We start from the raw sequence: 18,807 nt of genomic DNA, 5'->3' as shown, positions 1-18,807 counted from the left end.
TCAGTCCCCTCCCTCTCTCAGGGAGATATCGGTACACTGACTGATGTCTCTCAGTTCCCCCTCTCTCTCTCAGGGAGATATCGGTACACTGACTGATGTCTCTCAGTCCCCTCTCTCTCAGGGAGATATCTGTACACTGACTGGTGTCTCTCAGTCCCCTCCCTCTCTCAGGGAGATATCGGTACACTGACTGATGTCTCTCAGTTCCCTCTCTCTCTCTCTCTCTCAGGACGATATCTGTAATCTGTTCAATGATGGATCAGAGTTGATGTGAAATAATCGGAGTTTGTGTTTTTGGTGATTGGAGAAGTTTATTTGCTTTATCGCTCAGAGTGGTTACAGAACGTTGCGAAACTTCAGTGAGCTGTGAACCATCTGTCTCGCATAGTGTTCATCAAAATCTTCATTCTGAGATACTGTGAAGTGATTCTTCCAGTCTCCAACCTCACCTGTGAGAGAGGGAGAGAGAGAGAGAGAGTGAAAATCAGGGTGTGAGAGAGGGACAGAGAGATAGAGATGGTGTGGGGGAAAGAGAGAGGGAGAGAGGCACCTGCTGTGGACCGTTTGCAGTTTGTCCGCAACCGCTCCACAGCAGATGCTATCTCCCTGGCTCTCGAAGCAACACTCGAACACCTCGACAACAAGGACACCTACGTGAGACTGCGGTTCGTAGACTAAAGCTCCGCCTTCAACACCATTATCCCGACAAGACTAATAACCAAACTCCGCAACCTCTGACGTGACCCCTCCCTGTGCAGCTGGATCCTCGATTCCCTCACCAACAGACCGCAATCCGTCAGGATAGGCAACAGCACCTCCTCCACCATAGTCCTCAACACCCGGAGCCCCGCAAGGATGTGTGCTCAGTCCTCCACTGTACTCCCTGTACACACACGATTGTGGGGCAAGATTTAACTCCAACTCAATCTGTAAGTTTGCGGATGATACGACTGAGGTGGGCCGCATCTCAAACAACGACTACAGGAGGGAGATAAATCACTTGCATGGTGTACCGAAAACAACCTCTCTAAATGTTGGAAAGACCGAGGAACTGATCATCGACTTCAGGAAGCGCGGCACGACACACACTCCCGTCTGCATCAATGGCTCAAAGTGGAGATGGTCGATAGCTTTAGGTTCCTGGGGGTCACCATCACCAACAGTCTGTCCTGGGCCACTCCCGTTGATGCGACAGTCAAGAAAGACCGACAACGTCTCGACTTCCTCCGGAAGCTAAAGAAATTCGGCACGTCTGCATCGACTCTCACTAACTTGTACAGATGTGCGATAGAGAGCATCCTATCCGGCTGCATCACAGGCCGGTATGGCAACTGCTCGGTCCAAGATCGCAAGAAACTGCAGAGTGTGGTGAACTCAGCCCAACGCACCACACCAGCTTGCCCCCCCCCCACATTGATTCTGTCTACACCTCCCGCTGCCTCAGGAAGGCCGACAGCATTATCAGAGGCCCCTCCCACCCAGGCATTGCCTTCTTCCAGACCCTTCCATCAGGCAGAAGGTACAGGAGTCTGAAGACCCGCACATCCAGACATAGAAACAGCTTCTTCCCCACAGCTACCAGACTCCTCAACGACTCCCCCTCGGACTGATCTGTTCCCTGTAAGAACACTATTCACGACGCCCTCTGCTGCTCTTGTTTGGCCCCTTGTTCCACACTGTAACCAATCTCTACTTGTTAATGTACCACTGTCAATGTACAAAGAGTGTTTCAATATATTTGGGTGAAATTCCCGAGCTGATGTGTTTGGATCCCCTCTTCCCATCCATTCCGTCCCTGGGATCACCATTCCCCTCGCCCTCTGTTGACGGAGGCTTGGCGACTTCCTGCAGTGTCTCTGGCCAATGGGAACCCCCCAGGATGTTGGCAGTGGGGGATTCAGCGATGGTGATGTCATTGAATGTCAAGGGGAGATGGATATGGTCACGGACGGATTCAGTGTCTGAGGAGTTGTGAATGGTGCTGAACATGGTGCAGTCATCAGCGAACTTCTGACCTTACGATGGAGGGAAGGTCGTTGATGAAGCAGCTGAAGGTGACTGGGGGCCGAGGACTCTCCTCATCGCCTCTTGACATTCGAAGGCGTTCCCATCGCTGAATCCCCACAATCAACATCCTGGGGGTTCCCACTGACCAGAAACTGGACCCAGCCACATAAACACTGTGGCTCCCAGAGCAGGTCAGAGGCTGGGAATCCTGCGGAGAGCAACTCACCTCCTGACCCCCCCCCCAAAGCCTGTCCACCACCGACAAGGACACAAGTCAGGAGTGTGATGAGACCCTCTCCAGTTGCCTGGATGGGTGCGGCTTCCAACAACACTCGGGAAGCTCGACACCGTCCAGGACAAAGCAGCTCCCGCTCGATCGACACGCTGACACCCACCTTCCACAGCCGCTCCCCCCCCCCACCGACGCACTGCGGCAGCCGTGTGTACCGTCTACAAGATGCACGGCAGCCGCTCGCCGAGGCTCCTTCGACAGCACCTTCCAAACCCGCCACCTCTCCCACCCAGAGGGACAAGGGGCAGCAGTGGCATGGTGAACGCCCCGACTGCAAGTCCCCCCATCCCCCCCCCCCCCCCCACCCACACACACACACTCCATTTGCACAGTTCTCTATGTGTTCGATTCTCCTGCTGATCTTGCTACAGTAACTCAGTCTAACTAACCAGTCTGCTCTAAGCCACGTGGTGGGTGTGATGCTTCTGATCTGTCCCTGTCTCTCAGAGTGTCGCCTGTGCAAAGAGACAGAGCACGTGTGCCCTGTCCTTATACCTGAGTTGTGTAATGCCCCCTTGTGGTAGTGTCACCTCTGAGTGTCTTGACTGCCCATTGGTCGTGTCCTATTCTATGTGTTCATTAGCTGTATGTCTGCATGTCATGGCATCTCCGGTGCTCCCTCTCGTGTTTACTTAGTCGTAGTGTATTTACATTAACCCCTTGTGTATTCACAGTGATGCATATCACCACACCCCACATCGGGTGAATGATTTAGTGCAAAGGCGGGACTTATAGCTTGAGCCTTTCCTGGTGTGTGTGTGCGTGTGTGAGGAGAGGGAGACAGTGTCTCAGGGAGCCGACCCGCCCCGCATGCTCTACATTGACCCTTTCCAATGACTAGATCGTCTCTCCCAGCCCAGAATGGAGGTCCAGGGGGTGGGTTCAGGGGAGGCCCAATCCGGCCTACCCGGAAAGGCTGGGCCCAGGGGAGGTCAGGGAACAGGGCCCAAAGTGTGAAAGGTCAATCCCGATCACCCCGCTCTCTCACCCTTGACCCTTCGAACCTACCCTTGCGCATGAACCTGGAGATGTTGTGATCCAAGATGTTCATCGGGAAGGTGGTGTAATTGGTCATCGGATTGTCCTTCATGACCTCGAAGGAGGAATGGTGAACGATCTTCTCAATGACGTCCTCTTCCAGAACCTTCTCCATGAACTCTGCCACCTTCAGGATCTCCCGTCTGGGATTCTATAGGATGGGAATGGGCCAGAGTTAGAGACCTCATGGGTCAGTGAGACAGGGGGACCGAGAAACCAGAACCGGGGGGTCAGGGGTCAGTGAGACAGGGAGACCGAGAAACCAGAACTGGGGTCAGGGGTCAGTGAGACAGGGGGACCGAGAAACCAGAACCGGGGTCAGGGGTCAGTGAGACAGGGGGACCGAGAAACCAGAACCGGGGTCAGGGGTCAGTGAGACAGGGGAGACTGAATAACTAGAACCGGGGTCAGGGGTCACTGAGAGAGGGGGACTGAGGAACCAGAACCGGGGTCAGGGGTCAGTGAGACAGGGGGGACTGAATAACTAGAACCGGGGTCAGGGGTCAGTGAGACAGGGGGGACCGAGAAACCTGAACCGGGGTCAGGGGTCAGTGAGACAGGGGGGACCGAGAAACCAGAACCGGGGTCAGGGGTCAGTGAGACAGGGGGGACCGAGAAACCAGAACCGGGGTCAGGGGTCAGTGAGACAGGGGGACCGAGAAACCAGAACCGGGGTCAGGGGTCACTGAGAGAGGGGGACTGAGGAACCATCAGTGGGGTCAGGGGTCAAGCAGAGATTAACTGACCATCCACACCCAGGCTCATTGAGAGAGGGACTGACCACCCAGACCAGGGGTCAGATGTCAGCAAGAGAGATACCGGCCATCCAGAACAGGGGTCAGAGGTCAGTGGGAGAGGCACTGACCCTCCAGGGCAAGGGTCAGAGGTCACAGTGAGGCATGGGCCCTTCAGACTCGGGGTTAGAGAGCAGTGACAGGGCAGCACGGTGGCGCAGTGGTTAGCACTGCTGCCTCACATCGCCGAGGTCCCAGGTTCGACTCCGGTCCCGGGTCACTGTCCGTGTGGAGTTTGCACATTCTCCCCGTGTCTGCGTGAGTCTCACCCCCACAACCCAAAGAGGTGCCGGGTCGGCTGATTGGCCGATGCTAAATTGCCCCTTAATTCGGAAAAATAATTGGGTATTCTACATTTATTTAGAAAAACAATAAAAACGAGAGCAGTGGGAGAGTGACTGACCTTTCAGACTGAGGGTCAGGGGTCAGTGGGAGAGGGACTGACCTTTCAGACTGAGGGTCAGGGGTCAGTGGGAGAGTGACTGACCTTTCAGACTGAGGGTCAGGGGTCAGTGGGAGAGGGACTGACCTTTCAGACTGAGGGTCAGGGGTCAGTAGGAGAGGGACTGACCACTCAGACTGAGGGTCAGGGGTCAGTGGGAGGGGGACTGACCTTTCAGACTGAGGGTCAGGGGTCAGTGGGAGAGGGACTGACCATTCAGACTGAGGGTCAGGGGTCAGTGGGAGAGGGACTGACCATTCAGACTGAGGGTCAGGGGTCAGTAGGAGAGGGACTGACCATTCAGACTGAGGGTCAGGGGTCAGTGGGAGAGGGACTGACCTTTCAGACTGAGGGTCAGGGGTCAGTGGGAGGGGGACTGACCTTTCAGACTGAGGGTCAGGGGTCAGTGGGAGAGGGACTGACCATTCAGACTGAGGGTCAGGGGTCAGTGGGAGAGGGACTGACCATTCAGACTGAGGGTCAGGGGTCAGTAGGAGAGGGACTGACTATTCAGACTGAGGGTCAGGGGTCAGTGGGAGGGGGGGCTGACCTTTCAGACTGAGGGTCAGGGGTCAGTGGGAGAGGGACTGACCTTTCAGACTGAGGGTCAGGGGTCAGAAGGAGAGGGACTGACCATTCAGACTGAGAGTCAGGGGTCAGTGGGAGGGGGACTGACCTTTCAGACTGAGGGTCAGGGGTCAGTGGGAGAGGGACTGACCTTTCAGACTGAGGGTCAGTGGTCAGTGGGAGGGGGACTGACCTTTCAGACTGAGGGTCAGGGGTCAGTGGGAGAGTGACTGACCTTTCAGACTGAGGGTCAGGGGTCAGTGGGAGGGGGGGCTGACCTTTCAGACTGAGGGTCAGGGGTCAGTGGGAGAGGGACTGACCTTTCAGACTGAGGGTCAGGGGTCAGAAGGAGAGGGACTGACCATTCAGACTGAGAGTCAGGGGTCAGTGGGAGGGGGACTGACCTTTCAGACTGAGGGTCAGGGGTCAGTGGGAGAGGGACTGACCTTTCAGACTGAGGGTCAGTGGTCAGTGGGAGGGGGACTGACCTTTCAGACTGAGGGTCAGGGGTCAGTGGGAGAGTGACTGACCTTTCAGACTGAGGGTCAGGGGTCAGTGGGAGGGGGACTGACCTTTCAGACAGAGGGTCAGGGGTCAGTGGCAGAGGGACTGACCTTTCAGACTGAGGGTCAGGGGTCAGTGGGAGAGTGACTGACCTTACAGACTGAGGGTCAGGGGTCAGTGGGAGGGGGACTGACCTTTCAGACTGAGGGTCAGGGGTCAGTGAGAGAGGGACTGACCATTCAGACTGAGGGTCAGGGGTCATTGGGAGAGTGACTGACCTTTCAGACTGAGGGTCAGTGGTCAGTGGGAGAGTGACTGACCTTTCAGACAAGGGTCAGGGTCAGTGGGAGAGTGACTGACCTTTCAGACTGAGGGTCAGTGGGAGAGGGTCTGACCATTCAGACTGAGGGTCAGGGGTCAGTGGGACAGGGACTGACAATTCAGACTGAGGGTCAGGGGTCAGTGGGAGAGGGACTAACCATTCAGACTGAGGGTCAGGGGGTCAGTGGGAGGGGGACTGACCATTCAGACTGAGGGTCAAGGGTCAGTGGGAGAGGGACTGACCATTCAGACTGAGGGTCAGGGGTCAGTGGGAGGGGGACTGACCATTCAGACTGAGGGTCAGGGGTCAGTGGGAGAGGGACTTACCATTCAGACTGAGTCTGTCTCTCTCTGTCTCTCTCTCTCTGTCTCTCTCTGTCTTTCTCTCTGTCTCGCTCTCTGTCTCTCTCTCTGTCTCTCAAAATCTATTGCTCCAACTCTCTCCGTCTCTCTCACTCTGTCTCTCTCACTCTGTCGCTTTCTCCCGCACTCTCTCTTTCGCTGTCTCTATACCTCTCACGGTATCTCTCACGGTATCTCTCACTGTCTCTATCTCTCTCGCTCTCTCACCCTCGCTTTCACTGTGTCTGTTTCTCGCTCTCACTGTCTCGCTCTCTCTCTTTTGCTCTTCCTCGCTCTCTCTAGCTCGCTCTCTCTATCTCACGCTCTCTATCTCGCTCTCTCTATCTCGCGCTCTCTATCTCGATCTCTCTAGCTCGCTCTCTCTAGCTCGCTCTCTCTAGCTCGCTCTCTCAATCTCACGCTCTCTATCTCGCTCTCTCTATCTCGCGCTCTCTATCTCGCTCTCTCAATCTCGCTCTCTCAATCTCGCTCTCTCAATCTCGCTCTCTCTATCTCGCACTCTCTATCTCGCTCTCTCTACCTCGCGCTCTCTATCTCGCGCTCTCTATCTCGCGCTCTCTATCTCGCGCTCTCTCTATCTCGCTCGCTCTATCGTACAATCTCTATCTCGCTCGCTCCATCTCGCTCTCTCTATCTCGTTCTCTCTATCTCGCTCTCTCTAGCTCGCTCGCTCTATCTCGCTCTTTCTATCTCGCTCTCACTGTCTCGCTTTCCCTGTCTCGCTCTCTCTCTTTCGTGCTCTCCATCCCGCGCTCCCTATCTCGCTCTCTATACCTCGCTCTCTCTACCTCGCTCTCTCTACCTCGCTCTCTCTACCTCGCTCGCTCTATCTTGCTCTCTCTATCGCTCTCTCTCTATTGCTCTCTCTCTAGCTCGCTCTCTCTAGCTCGCTCTCCCTATCTCGCTCTCTCCATCTCGCTCTCTCCATCTCGCTCTCCCTATCTCACTTGCTCTATCTCGCTCTGTCCATCATGTTCTCTCTATCGCGCTCTCTCTATCGCTCTCTCTCTAGCTCGCTCTCTCTATCTCGCTCTCTCCATCTCGCTCTCCCTATCTCACGCTCTCTATCTCGCTCTCTCTATCGCGCTCTCTCCATTCGCTCTCTCTATCTCACTCTCTCTATCGCGCTCTCCCTTTCATGCTCTCTCTATCTCACTCTCTCTATCTCGCTCTCTCTATCTCGCACTCTCTCTATCTTGCACTCTCTATCTCGCTCTCTCTATCACGCTCCCTCTATCAAGCTCTCTGTATCTGGCTCTCTCTGTCGTGCTCTCCCTATCTCGCTCTCTCTATCTCGCTCTCTCTATCACGCTCCCTCTATCAAGCTCTCTGTATCTGGCTCTCTCTATCGTGCTCTCCCTATCTCGCTCTCTCTATCTCGCTCTCTCTATCATGCACTCCCTATCCCGCTCTCCCTATCCCGCTCTCCCTATCTCGCTCTCCGTATCTCGCTCTCCGTATCTCGCTCTCCGTATCTCGCTCTCCGTATCTCGCTCTCACTTTCTTGCTCTCTCTATCTTGCTCTCTCTATCTCCCTATCTCGCTCTCCCTATCTCGCTCTCCCTATCTCGCTCTCCCTATCTCGCTCTCCCTATCTTGCTCTCTCTAGCTCGCTCGCACTTTCTCGCTCTCTCTATCTCGCTCTCCCTATCTCACGCTCTCCCTATCTCGCTCTCTCTATCTCGCTCTCCCTATCTCACACTCTCTATCTCACACTCTCTATCTCACTCTCTCTATCTCGCTCTCCCTATCTCGCGCTCTCTATCTCGCGCTCTCTATTTCGCGCTCTCTATCTCGCGCTCTCTATCTCGCGCTCTCTATCTCGCTCTCTCTATCTCGCTCTCTCTCTTTCGCTCTCTCTATCTCACTCTCTATCTCACTCTTCCTTGCTCCCTCTCCATCTCGATCTCGCTCTTCCTCGCTCACCATCCCCCTCTCACTATCACGCTCTCTCTATCTCGCTCGCTCTCTCCATCTCGCTCGCTCTATCTTGCTCTCTCTATCACACTCTCTCTATCTCTCTCTCTCTGTCTCTCTCTCTATCTCTCTCTCTCTCTCAAACTCTATCTCTCGCATTCTCATGTTCTGTCTTTCACTCTGTCTCTCCTTCTGTCTCTCAAAATCTATTGCTCTATCTCTCTCCGTCTCTCTCTCTCTGTCTGTCTCTCTCACTCTGTCGCTGTCTCCCGCACTCTCTCTTTCGCTGTCTCTATACCTCTCATGGTACCTCTCACGGTATCTCTCACTGTCTCTATCTCTCTCGCTCTCTCACCCTCGCTTTCACTGTGTCTGTTTCTCGCTCTCACTGTCTCACTCTCTCTCTTTCGCTCTTCTTCACTCTCTCTAGCTCGCTCTCGCTATCTGGCTCTCACTATCTCGCTCTCTCTATCACACTCTCTCAATTTCACGCTCTCTATCTCGCTCTCTCTATCTCGCTCTCTCTACCTCGCGCTCTCTATCTCGCGCTCTCTCTATCTCGCTCTCTCTATCTCGCTCTCTCTATCGGGCTCTCTCTATCGGGCTCTCTCTATCGCGCTCTCTCTATCCCCCTCTCACTATCACGCTCTCTCTATCTCGCTCGCTCTCTCCATCTCGCTCGCTCTATCTTGCTCTCTCTATCTCACTCTCTCTCTCTCTGTCTCTCTCCCTATCTCTCTCTCTCCCTCAAACTCTATCTCTCGCATTCTCATGTTCTGTCTTTCACTCTGTCTCTCTCTGTCTCTCCTTCTGTCTCTCAAAATCTATTGCTCTATCTCTCTCCGTCTCTCTCTCTCTCTGTCGCTGTCTCTCGCACTCTCTCTTTCGCTGTCTCTATACCTCTCATGGTATCTCTCACGGTATCTCTCACTGTCTCTATCTCTCTCGCTCTCTCACCCTCGCTTTCACTGTGTCTGTTTCTCGCTCTCACTGTCTCGCTCTCTCTCTTTCGCTCTTCTTCACTCTCTCTAGCTCGCTCTCGCTATCTCGCTCTCACTATCTCGCTCTCCCTATTACACTCTCTCAATTTCACGCTCTCTATCTCGCTCTCTCTATCTCGCTCTCTCTACCTCGCGCTCTCTATCTCGCGCTCTCTCTATCTCGCTCACTCTATAGTACAATCTCTATCTCGCTCTCTCAATTTTGCTCTCTCTAGCTCGCTCTCTCTAGCTCGCTCTCTCTATCACGCTCTCTCTATCACGCTCTCTCTATCTCACTCTCCCTATCACGCTCTCTCTATCTCACTCTCTCTATCTCGCTCTCTATCGCGCCCTCTCTATCTCGCTCTCTCTATCTCGCTCTCTCTATCTCGCTCTCTCTATCTCGCTCTCTCTATCTCGCTCTCTCTATCTCACTCTCTCTATCTCGCTCGCTCCATCTCGCTCTCTCTATCTCGTTCTCTCTATCTCGCTCTCTCTAGCTCGCTCGCTCTATCGTACAATCTCTATCTCGCTCGCTCCATCTCGCTCTCTCTATCTCGTTCTCTCTATCTCGCTCTCTCTAGCTCGCTCGCTCTATCGTACAATCTCTATCTCGCTCGCTCCATCTCGCTCTCTCTATCTCGTTCTCTCTATCTCGCTCTCTCTAGCTCGCTCGCTCTATCTCGCTCTCTATCTCGCTCTCTCTATCTCACTCTTTCTATCTCGCTCTCACGGTCTCGCTTTCCCTGTCTCGCTCTCTCTTTCGTGCTCTCCATCCCGCGCTCCCTATCTCGCTCTCTCTACCTCGCTCTCTCTACCTCGCTCTCTCTACCTCGCTCTCTCTACCTCGCTCTCTCTAGCTCGCTCTCTCTACCTCGCTCGCTCTATCTTGCTCTCTCTATCGCTCTCTCTCTAGCTCGCTCTCTCTAGCTCTCTCTCTCTAGCTCGCTCTCCCTATCTCGCTCTCTCTATCTCGCTCTCTCTATCACGCTCTCTCTATCTCACTTGCTCTATCTCGCTCTGTCCATCTTGTTCTCTCTATCGCTCTCTCTCTATCGCTCTCTCTCTAGCTTGCTCTTTCTACCTCACTCTCCTACCTCGCTCTCTCTACCTCGCTCGCTCTATCTTGCTCTCTCTATCGCTCTCTCTCTATTGCTCTCTCTCTAGCTCGCTCTCTCTAGCTCTCTCTCTCTAGCTCGCTCTCCCTATCTCGCTCTCTCCATCTCGCTCTCCCTATCTCACTCTTTCTATCGGGCTCTCCCTATCTCGCTCTCTCTATCGCGCTCTCTCTATCTCACTTGCTCTATCTCGCTCTGTCCATCTTGTTCTCCCTATCGCGCTCTCTATCTCGCTCTCTCTATCGCGCTCTATCCATCTCGCTCTCTCTATCTCACTCTCTCTATCACGCTCTCCCTATCTCGCTCTCTCTATCTCACTCTCTCTATCTCGCTCTCTCTATCTTGCACTCTCTCTATCTTGCACTCTCTCTATCTTGCACTCTCTATCTCGCTCTCTCTATCACGCTCCCTCTATCAAGCTCTCTGTATCTGGCTCTCTCTATCGTGCTCTCCCTATCTCGCTCTCTCTATCTCGCTCTCTCTATCACGCTCCCTCTATCAAGCTCTCTGTATCTGGCTCTCTCTATCGTGCTCTCCCTATCTCGCTCTCTCTATCTCGCTCTCTCTATCATGCTCTCCCTATCCCGCTCTCCCTATCCCGCTCTCCCTATCTCGCTCTCCGTATCTCGCTCTCCGTATCTCGCTCTCACTTTCTTGCTCTCTCTATCTTGCTCTCTCTATCTCACTCTCTCGCTCTCCCTATCTCGCTCTCCCTATCTCGCTCTCCCTATCTCGCTCTCCCTATCTTGCTCTTTCTAGCTCGCTCGCACTTTCTCGCTCTCTCTATCTCGCTCTCCCTATCTCACGCTCTCTAACTCGCTCTCCCTATCTTGCTCTCTCGATCTCGCTCTCCCTATCTCGCGCTCTCTATCTCGCTCCCTCTATCTCGCTCTCTCTATCTCGCTCTCTCTATCTCGCTCTCTCTCTTTCGCTCTCTCTATCTCACTCTCTATCTCACTCTTCCTTGCTCCCTCTCCATCTCGATCTCGCTCTTCCTCGCTCACCATCCCCCTCTCACTATCACGCTCTCTCTATCTCGCTCGCTCTCTCCATCTCGCTCGCTCTATCTTGCTCCCTCTATCTCACTCTCTCTATCTCTCTCTCTCTGTCTCTCTCTCTATCTCTCTCTCTCTCAAACTCTATCTCTCGCATTCTCATGTTCTGTCTTTCACTCTGTCTCTCTCTGTCTCTCCTTCTGTCTCTCAAAATCTATTGCTCTATCTCTCTCCGTCTCTCTCTCTCTGTCGCTGTCTCTCGCACTCTCTCTTTCGCTGTCTCTATACCTCTCATGGTATCTCTCACGGTATCTCTCACTGTCTCTATCTCTCTCGCTCTCTCACCCTCGCTTTCACTGTGTCTGTTTCTCGCTCTCACTGTCTCGCTCTCTCTCTTTCGCTCTTCTTCACTCTCTCTAGCTCGCTCTCGCTATCTCGCTCTCACTATCTCGCTCTCTCTATCACACTCTCTCAATTTCACGCTCTCTATCTCGCTCTCTCTATCTCGCTCTCTCTACCTCGCGCTCTCTATTTCGCGCTCTCTCTATCTCGCTCTCTCAATCGTACAATCTCTATCTCGATCTCTCAATTTCGCGCTCTCTATCTCGCTCTCCCTATCTAGCTCTCTCTACCTCGCGCTCACTATCTCGCGCTCTCTCCATCTCGCTCTCTCTATAGTACAATCTCTATCTCGCTCTCTCAATTTTGCTCTCTCTAGCTCGCTCTCTCTAGCTCGCTCTCTCTATCACGCTCCCTCTATCACGCTCTCTCTATCACGCTCTCTCTATCTCACTCGCCCTATCACGCTCTCTCTATCTCACTCTCTCTATCTCGCTCTCTATCGCGCCCTCTCTATCTTGTTCTCTCTATCTCGCTCTCTCTATCTCGCTCTCTCTATCTCGCTCTCTCTATCTCACTCTCTCTATCTCACTCTCTCTATCTCACTCTCTCTATCATGCTCTCTCTATCATGCTCTCTTTATCTCGCTCTCCCTATCATGCTCTCTCTATCTCACTCTCTCTATCTCGCACTCTCACTATCTTGCACTCTCTATCTCGCTCTGTCTATCACGCTCCCTCTATCAAGCTCTCTGTGTTTGGCTCTCTATATCGCGCTCTCCCTATCTCGTTCTCTCTATCTCGCTCTCACTATCACGCTCTCCCTATCCCGCTCTCCCTATTCCTCTCTCCCTATCTCGCTCTCCCTGTCGCGCTCTCCCTATCTCGCTCTCTCTAGCTCGCTCTCACTTTCTTGCTCTCTCTATCTTGCTCTCTCTATCTTGCTCTCTCTATCTTGTTCTCTCTATCCCGCTCTCCCTATCTCGCTCACTCTATCTCGCTCTCCCTATCTCGCGCTCTCTATCTCGCTCTCTCTATCTCACGCTCTCTATCTCGCTCTCTCTATCTCGCTCCCTCTATCTCGCTCCCAGTCTCTCGCTCTCTCTATCTCGCTCTCCCTATCCTGCTCTCTCTATCTTGCTATCCCTATCTCGCTCTCTCTAGCTCGGTCTCTCTATCTCGCTCTCTCTATTTATCTCTCTCTATCTCGCTCTCTCTATCTCGCTTGCTCCATCTCGCTCGCTCCATTTCGCTCGCCCCATCTCGCTCGCTCCATTTCGCTCGCTCCATCTCGCTCTCTCTATCACGCTCTTTCTATCTCGCTCTCTCTATTTATCTCTCTCTATCTCGCTCTTTCTATCTCGCTCTCACTGTCTCGCTTTCCCTGTCGCGCTCTCGCTCTTTCGTGCTCACTATCTTGCTCTCTCTCTTTCGCTCTCTCTATCTCACTCTCTCAATCTCGCTCTTCCTCGCTCTCTCTCCTTCTCGATCTCGCTCTTCCTCGCTCACCATCTCGCTCTCACTATCACGCTCTCTCTATCTCGCTCTCTCTCCATTTTGCTCTCTCTATGAAACTCTCTGTCTCGCTGTCCCTCGGTCTCTCTCTCCATCTTGCTCTTTCTATTGCACTCTCTCTATCGCGCACTCTCTATCACACTCTCTCTATCACACTCGCTCTATCTCGCTCCCTCGATCTCGCACTCTCTATCTCGCTCTCTCTATCTCGCTCGCTCCATCTCGCCCGCTCCATCTCGCTCTCTCTATCTCGCTCTCTCTATCTCGCTCTCCCTATCTCAATCTCTCTATCTCGCTCTCTCTATCTCGCGCGCTCTCTATCACGCACGCTCTATCTCTCCCTCTCTATCTCGCTCTCCCTATCTCGCGCGCTCTCTATCACGCACGCACAAATCTCGCTCTCGCTATCACACTCTCTCTATCAAGCTCTCTGTATCTGGCTCCTCTATCGCACTCTACCTATCTCGCTCTCTCTATCACGCTCTCCCTATCTCGCTCTCCCTATCTCGCTCTCCCTATCTCGCTCTCCCTATCTCGCTCTCCCTATCTCGCTCTCACTTTCTCGCTCTCTCTATCTCGCTCTCCCTATCTCGCGCTCTCTATCTCGCTCTTTCTATCTCGCGCTCTCTATTTCGCTCTCTCTATCTTGCTCTCCCTATCTCGCTCTCTCTATCTCGCTCTCTCTAGCTCGGTCTCTCTATCTCACTCTCTGTAACTCACTCTCTCTATCTCGCTCGCTCCATCTCGCCCGCTCCATCTCGCTCTCTCTATCTCGCTCTCTCTCTCTATCGTGCTCTCTCTATCTCGCTCTGTCTATTGCGCTCTCTATCTCGCTCTCTATCGCGCTCTCTATCGCGCTCTCTCTATCTTGCTGTCTATCGCACCCTCTATCTCGCTCTCTCTATCTCGCTCTCTCTATCTCGCTCGCCCTATCCCGCTCTCCCTATCCCGCTCTCCCTATCCCGCTCTCCCTATCTCGCTCTCCCTATCTCGCTCTCCCTATCTCGCTCCCCCTATCTCGCTCTCTCTATCTCGCTCTCCCTATCTTGCTCTCTCTAGCTCGCTCTCAATCGTGCTCTCTCTCTCTTGCTCTCTATCACAATCTCACTTTCTTGCTCTATCTATCTCGCTCTCTATATCTCGCTCTCCCTATCTCGCTCTCCCCATCTCGCTCTCTCTAGCTCGCTCTCACTTTCTCGCTCTCTCTATCTCGCTCTCACTATCTCCCTCTCTCTATCTCGCTCTCTCTATCTCGCTCTCTCTATATTGCTCTCTCTATATCGCTCTCTCTATATCGCTCTCTCTATCTCACTCTCTGTAACTCGCTCGCTCCATCTCGCTCGCTCCATCTCGCTCTCTCTATCTCGCTCTCCCTATATCGCTCTCTCTATCTCACTCTCTGTAACTCGCTCGTTCTATCTCGGTCGCTCCATCTTGCTTTCTCTATCTCGCTCTCTCTGTCTCGCTCTCTCTATCTCGATCTCTCTAGCTCGGTTTCTCTATCTCGCTCTCCCTATCTCGCTCTCTCTATCGAGCTCTCTCTATCTTGCTCTCGCTATCTCGCTCTCTCTAGCTCGCTCTCACTTTCTCGCTCTCTCTATCTCGCTCTCCCTATCTCACTCTCTCTATCTAACTCTCCCTATCTCACGCTCTCTATCTCTCTCTCTCTATCTCGCTCTCCCTATCTCGCGCTCTCTATCTCACTCTCTCTATCATGCTCTCTCTAGCTCACTCTCTCTAGCTCGCTCTCTCAAGCTTGCTCTCTCAATCGTGCTCTCTCTATCTCACTCTGTGTATCGCGCTATCGCGCTCTCTATCGCGCTCTCTCTAGCTTGCTCTCTATTGCGCTCTCTCTATCTTGCTCTCTATCGCGCTCTCTCTATCTCGCTCTCTCTATCTCGCTCTCTCTATCACGCTCTCTCTATCTCGCTCTCCCTATCACGCTCGCTCTATCTCACTCTCTCTATCTCGCTCTCTCTATCTCACACTGTCTCTATCTTGGACTCTCTATCTCGCTCTATCACGCTCCCTCTATCACGCTCTCCTTATCCCGCTCTCCCTATACCGCTCTCCCTATCCCGCTCTCCCTATCTCGCTCTCCCTGTCGCGCTCTCTCTATCTCGCTCTCCCTATCTCGCTCTCTCTATCTCGCTCTCTCTATCTCGCTCTCCCTGTCTCGCTCTCCCTGTCGCGCTCTCTCTATCTCGCTCTCCCTATCTCACTCTCTCTATCTTGCTCTCCCTATCCCGCTCTCCCTATCCCGCTCTCCCTATCCTGCTCTCCCTATCTCGCTCTCCCTGTCGCGCTCTCTCTATCTCGCTCTCCCTATCTCACTCTCTCTATCTCGCTCTCTCTATCTCGCTCTCCCTGTCTCGCTCTCCCTGTCGCGCTCTCTCTATCTCGCTCTCCCTATCTCACTCTGTCTATCTCGCTCTCTCTATCTCGCTCTCTCTATCTCGCTCTCTCTATCTCGCTCTCCCTATCTCGCTCTCCCTGTCGCGCTCTCTCTATCTCGCTCTCCCTATCTCACTCTCTCTATCTCGCTCTCTCTATCTCGCTCTCCCTGTCTCGCTCTCCCTGTCGCGCTCTCTCTATCTCGCTCTCCCTATCTCACTCTGTCTATCTCGCTCTCTCTATCTCGCTCTCTCTATCTCGCTCTCTCTATCTCGCTCTCCCTATCTCGCTCTCGCTGTCGCACTCTCTCTATCTCGCTCTCCCTATCTCACTCTCTCTATCTCGCTCTCTCTATCTCGCTCTCCCTATCTCGCTCTCCCTGTCGTGCTCTCTCTTTCTCGCTCTCCCTATCTCACTCTCTCTATCTCGCTCTCTCTATCTCGCTCTCTCTATCTCGCTCTGTCTATCGCGCTCTCTCTATCTCGCTCTCTATTGCGCTCTCCCTATCTCGCTCTCCCTATCTCGCTCTCCCTATCCCGCTCTCCCTATCCCGCTCTCCCTATCCTGCTCTCCCTATCTCGCTCTCCCTGTCGCGCTCTCTCTATCTCGCTCTCTCTATCTCGCTCTCCCTATCTCGCTCTCCCTATCTCACTCTGTCTATCTCGCTCTCTCTATCTCGCTCTCTCTATCTCGCTCTCTTTCTATTGCACTCTCTCTATGGCGCACTCTCTATCACACTCTCTCTATCACACTGGCTCTATCTCGCTCCCTCTATCTCGCACTCTCTATCTCGCTCTCCCAAACTTGATCTCTCAATCTCGCTCGTTCTCTCTATCATGCTCTCTCTCTCTATCGTGCTCTCTCTATCTCGCTCTCTATCATGCTCTCTCTATCTCGCTCTCTATCGCGCTCTCTCTATCTTGCTCTCTATCGCACTCTCTCTATCCCGTTCTCTCTATCTCGCTCGCCCTATCCCGCTCTCCCTATCCCGCTCTCCCTATTTCGCTCTCCCTATCTCGCTCCCTCTATCTCGCTCTCCCGATCTCGCTCTCTCCAGCTCGTTCTCAATCGCGCTCTCTCTATCTTGCTCTCTATCGCGTTCTCACTATCTCGCTCTCTATCGCGCATTCTCTATCTTGCTCTCTATCGCATTCTCTCTATCTCGCTCTCCCTATCTCGCTCTCCCTATCTCACTCTGTCTATCTCGCTCTCTCTATCTCGCTCTCTCTATCTCGCTCTCTCTATCTCGCTCTCCCTATCTCGCTCTCCCTGTCGCGCTCTCTCTATCTCGCTCTCCCTACTCGCTCTCTCCAGCTCGTTCTCAATCGCGCTCTCTCTATCTTGCTCTCTATCGCGTTCTCACTATCTCGCTCTCTATCGCGCATTCTCTATCTTGCTCTCTATCGCATTCTCTCTATCTCGCTCTCTCTATCTCGCTCTCCCTATCTCGCTCTCCCTATCTCACTCTGTCTATCTCGCTCTCTCTATCTCGCTCTCTCTATCTCGCTCTCTCTATCTCGCTCTCTCTATCTCGCTCTCCCTATCTCGCTCTCCCTGTCGCGCTCTCTCTATCTCGCTCTCCCTATCTCGCTCTCTCTATCTCGCTCTCTCTATCTCGCTCTCCCTATCTCGCTCTCCCTGTCGTGCTCTCTCTTTCTCGCTCTCCCTATCTCACTCTCTCTATCTCGCTCTCTCTATCTCGCTCTCTCTATCTCGCTCTGTCTATCGCGCTCTCTCTATCTCGCTCTCTATCGCGCTCTCCCTATCTCGCTCTCCCTATCTCGCTCTCTCTATCTTGCTCTCCCTATCCCGCTCTCCCTATCCCGCTCTCCCTATCCTGCTCTCCCTATCTCGCTCTCCCTGTCGCGCTCTCTCTATCTCGCTCTCCCTATCTCGCTCTCCCTATCTCACTCTGTCTATCTCGCTCTCTCTATCTCGCTCTCTCTATCTCGCTCTCTTTCTATTGCACTCTCTCTATGGCGCACTCTCTATCACACTCTCTCTATCACACTGGCTCTATCTCGCTCCCTCTATCTCGCACTCTCTATCTCGCTCTCTCAAACTTGATCTCTCAATCTCGCTCGTTCTCTCTATCATGCTCTCTCTCTCTATCGTGCTCTCTCTAGCTCGCTCTCTATCGCGCTCTCTCTATCTTGCTCTCTATCGCACTCTCTCTATCCCGTTCTCTCTATCTCGCTCGCCCTATCCCGCTCTCCCTATCTCGCTCCCTCTATCTCGCTCTCCCTATCTCGCTCTCTCCAGCTCGTTCTCAATCGCGCTCTCTCTATCTTGCTCTCTATCGCGTTCTCACTATCTCGCTCTCTATCGCGCATTCTCTATCTTGCTCTCTATCGCATTCTCGCTATCTCGCTCTCTCTATCTCGCTCTCTCTATCTCGCTCTCTCTATCGCGCTGTCCCTATCTTGCTCTCTCTATCTCGCTCTCTCTATCACGCTATCCCTATCCTACTCTCCCTATACCGCTTTCCCTATCCCGCTTTCCTTATCACGCTCTCCCTATCGCGCTCTCTCTATCGCGCTCTCTCTGTCTCACTCTCTCTATCTCGCGCTCTCTATCTCGCTCTCTCTATCTCGCTCTCCCTATCTCGCTCTCTCTATCTCGCTCTCTCTATCGCGCTCTCTCTATCATGCTCTCTCTCTCTCGTGCTCTCTCTATCTCGCTCTCTCTATCTCGCTCTCTCTATCACGCTCTTTCTATCTCGCTCTCTCTATTTATCTCTCTCTATCTCGCTCTTTCTATCTCGTTCTCACTGTCTCACTTTCCCTGTCGCGCTCTCGCTCTTTCGTGCTCACTATCTTGCTCTCTCTCTTTCGCTCTCTCTATCTCACTCTCTCAATCTCGCTCTTCGTCGCTCTCTCTCCTTCTCGATCTCGCTCTTCCTCGCTCACCATCTCGCTCTCACTATCACGCTCTCTCTATCTCGCTCTCTCTCCATTTTGCTCTCTCTATGAAACTCTCTGTCTCGCTGTCCCTCGGTCTCTCTCTCCATCTTGCTCTTTCTATTGCACTCTCTCTATCGCGCACTCTCTATCACACTCTCTCTATCACACTCGCTCTATCTCGCTCCCTCGATCTCGCACTCTCTATCTCGCTCTCTCTATCTCGCTCGCTCCATCTCGCCCGCTCCATCTCGCTCTCTCTATCTCGCTCTCTCTATCTCGCTCTCCCTATCTCAATCTCTCTATCTCGCTCTCTCTATCT

At 53.2% G+C, this 18,807-nt stretch overlaps 1 protein-coding gene across 1 annotated transcript in view; it reads right to left on the bottom strand.

The window, feature by feature from the left end:
- Positions 1–285: 285 nt before the first annotated feature.
- The window catches only part of LOC140407028 (sulfotransferase 1C1-like), a 33,248-nt gene continuing 14,726 nt past the window's right edge, over positions 286–18,807 (bottom strand). Inside the window, exons 3-4 of the mRNA XM_072494810.1 lie at positions 3,308–3,488; positions 286–449 (exon numbers count right to left, since the gene is read on the bottom strand). Of these exons, the coding sequence (XP_072350911.1) occupies positions 337–449; positions 3,308–3,488 (294 nt within the window). The 3' untranslated portion in view covers positions 286–336. The remainder of the gene's footprint in view (positions 450–3,307; positions 3,489–18,807) is intronic.

This window comes from Scyliorhinus torazame, unplaced genomic scaffold (assembly GCF_047496885.1).
Source record: "Scyliorhinus torazame isolate Kashiwa2021f unplaced genomic scaffold, sScyTor2.1 scaffold_1115, whole genome shotgun sequence".
Taxonomy (NCBI): domain Eukaryota; kingdom Metazoa; phylum Chordata; class Chondrichthyes; order Carcharhiniformes; family Scyliorhinidae; genus Scyliorhinus; species Scyliorhinus torazame.
This window is presented reverse-complemented; position numbering and strand designations above follow the sequence as displayed.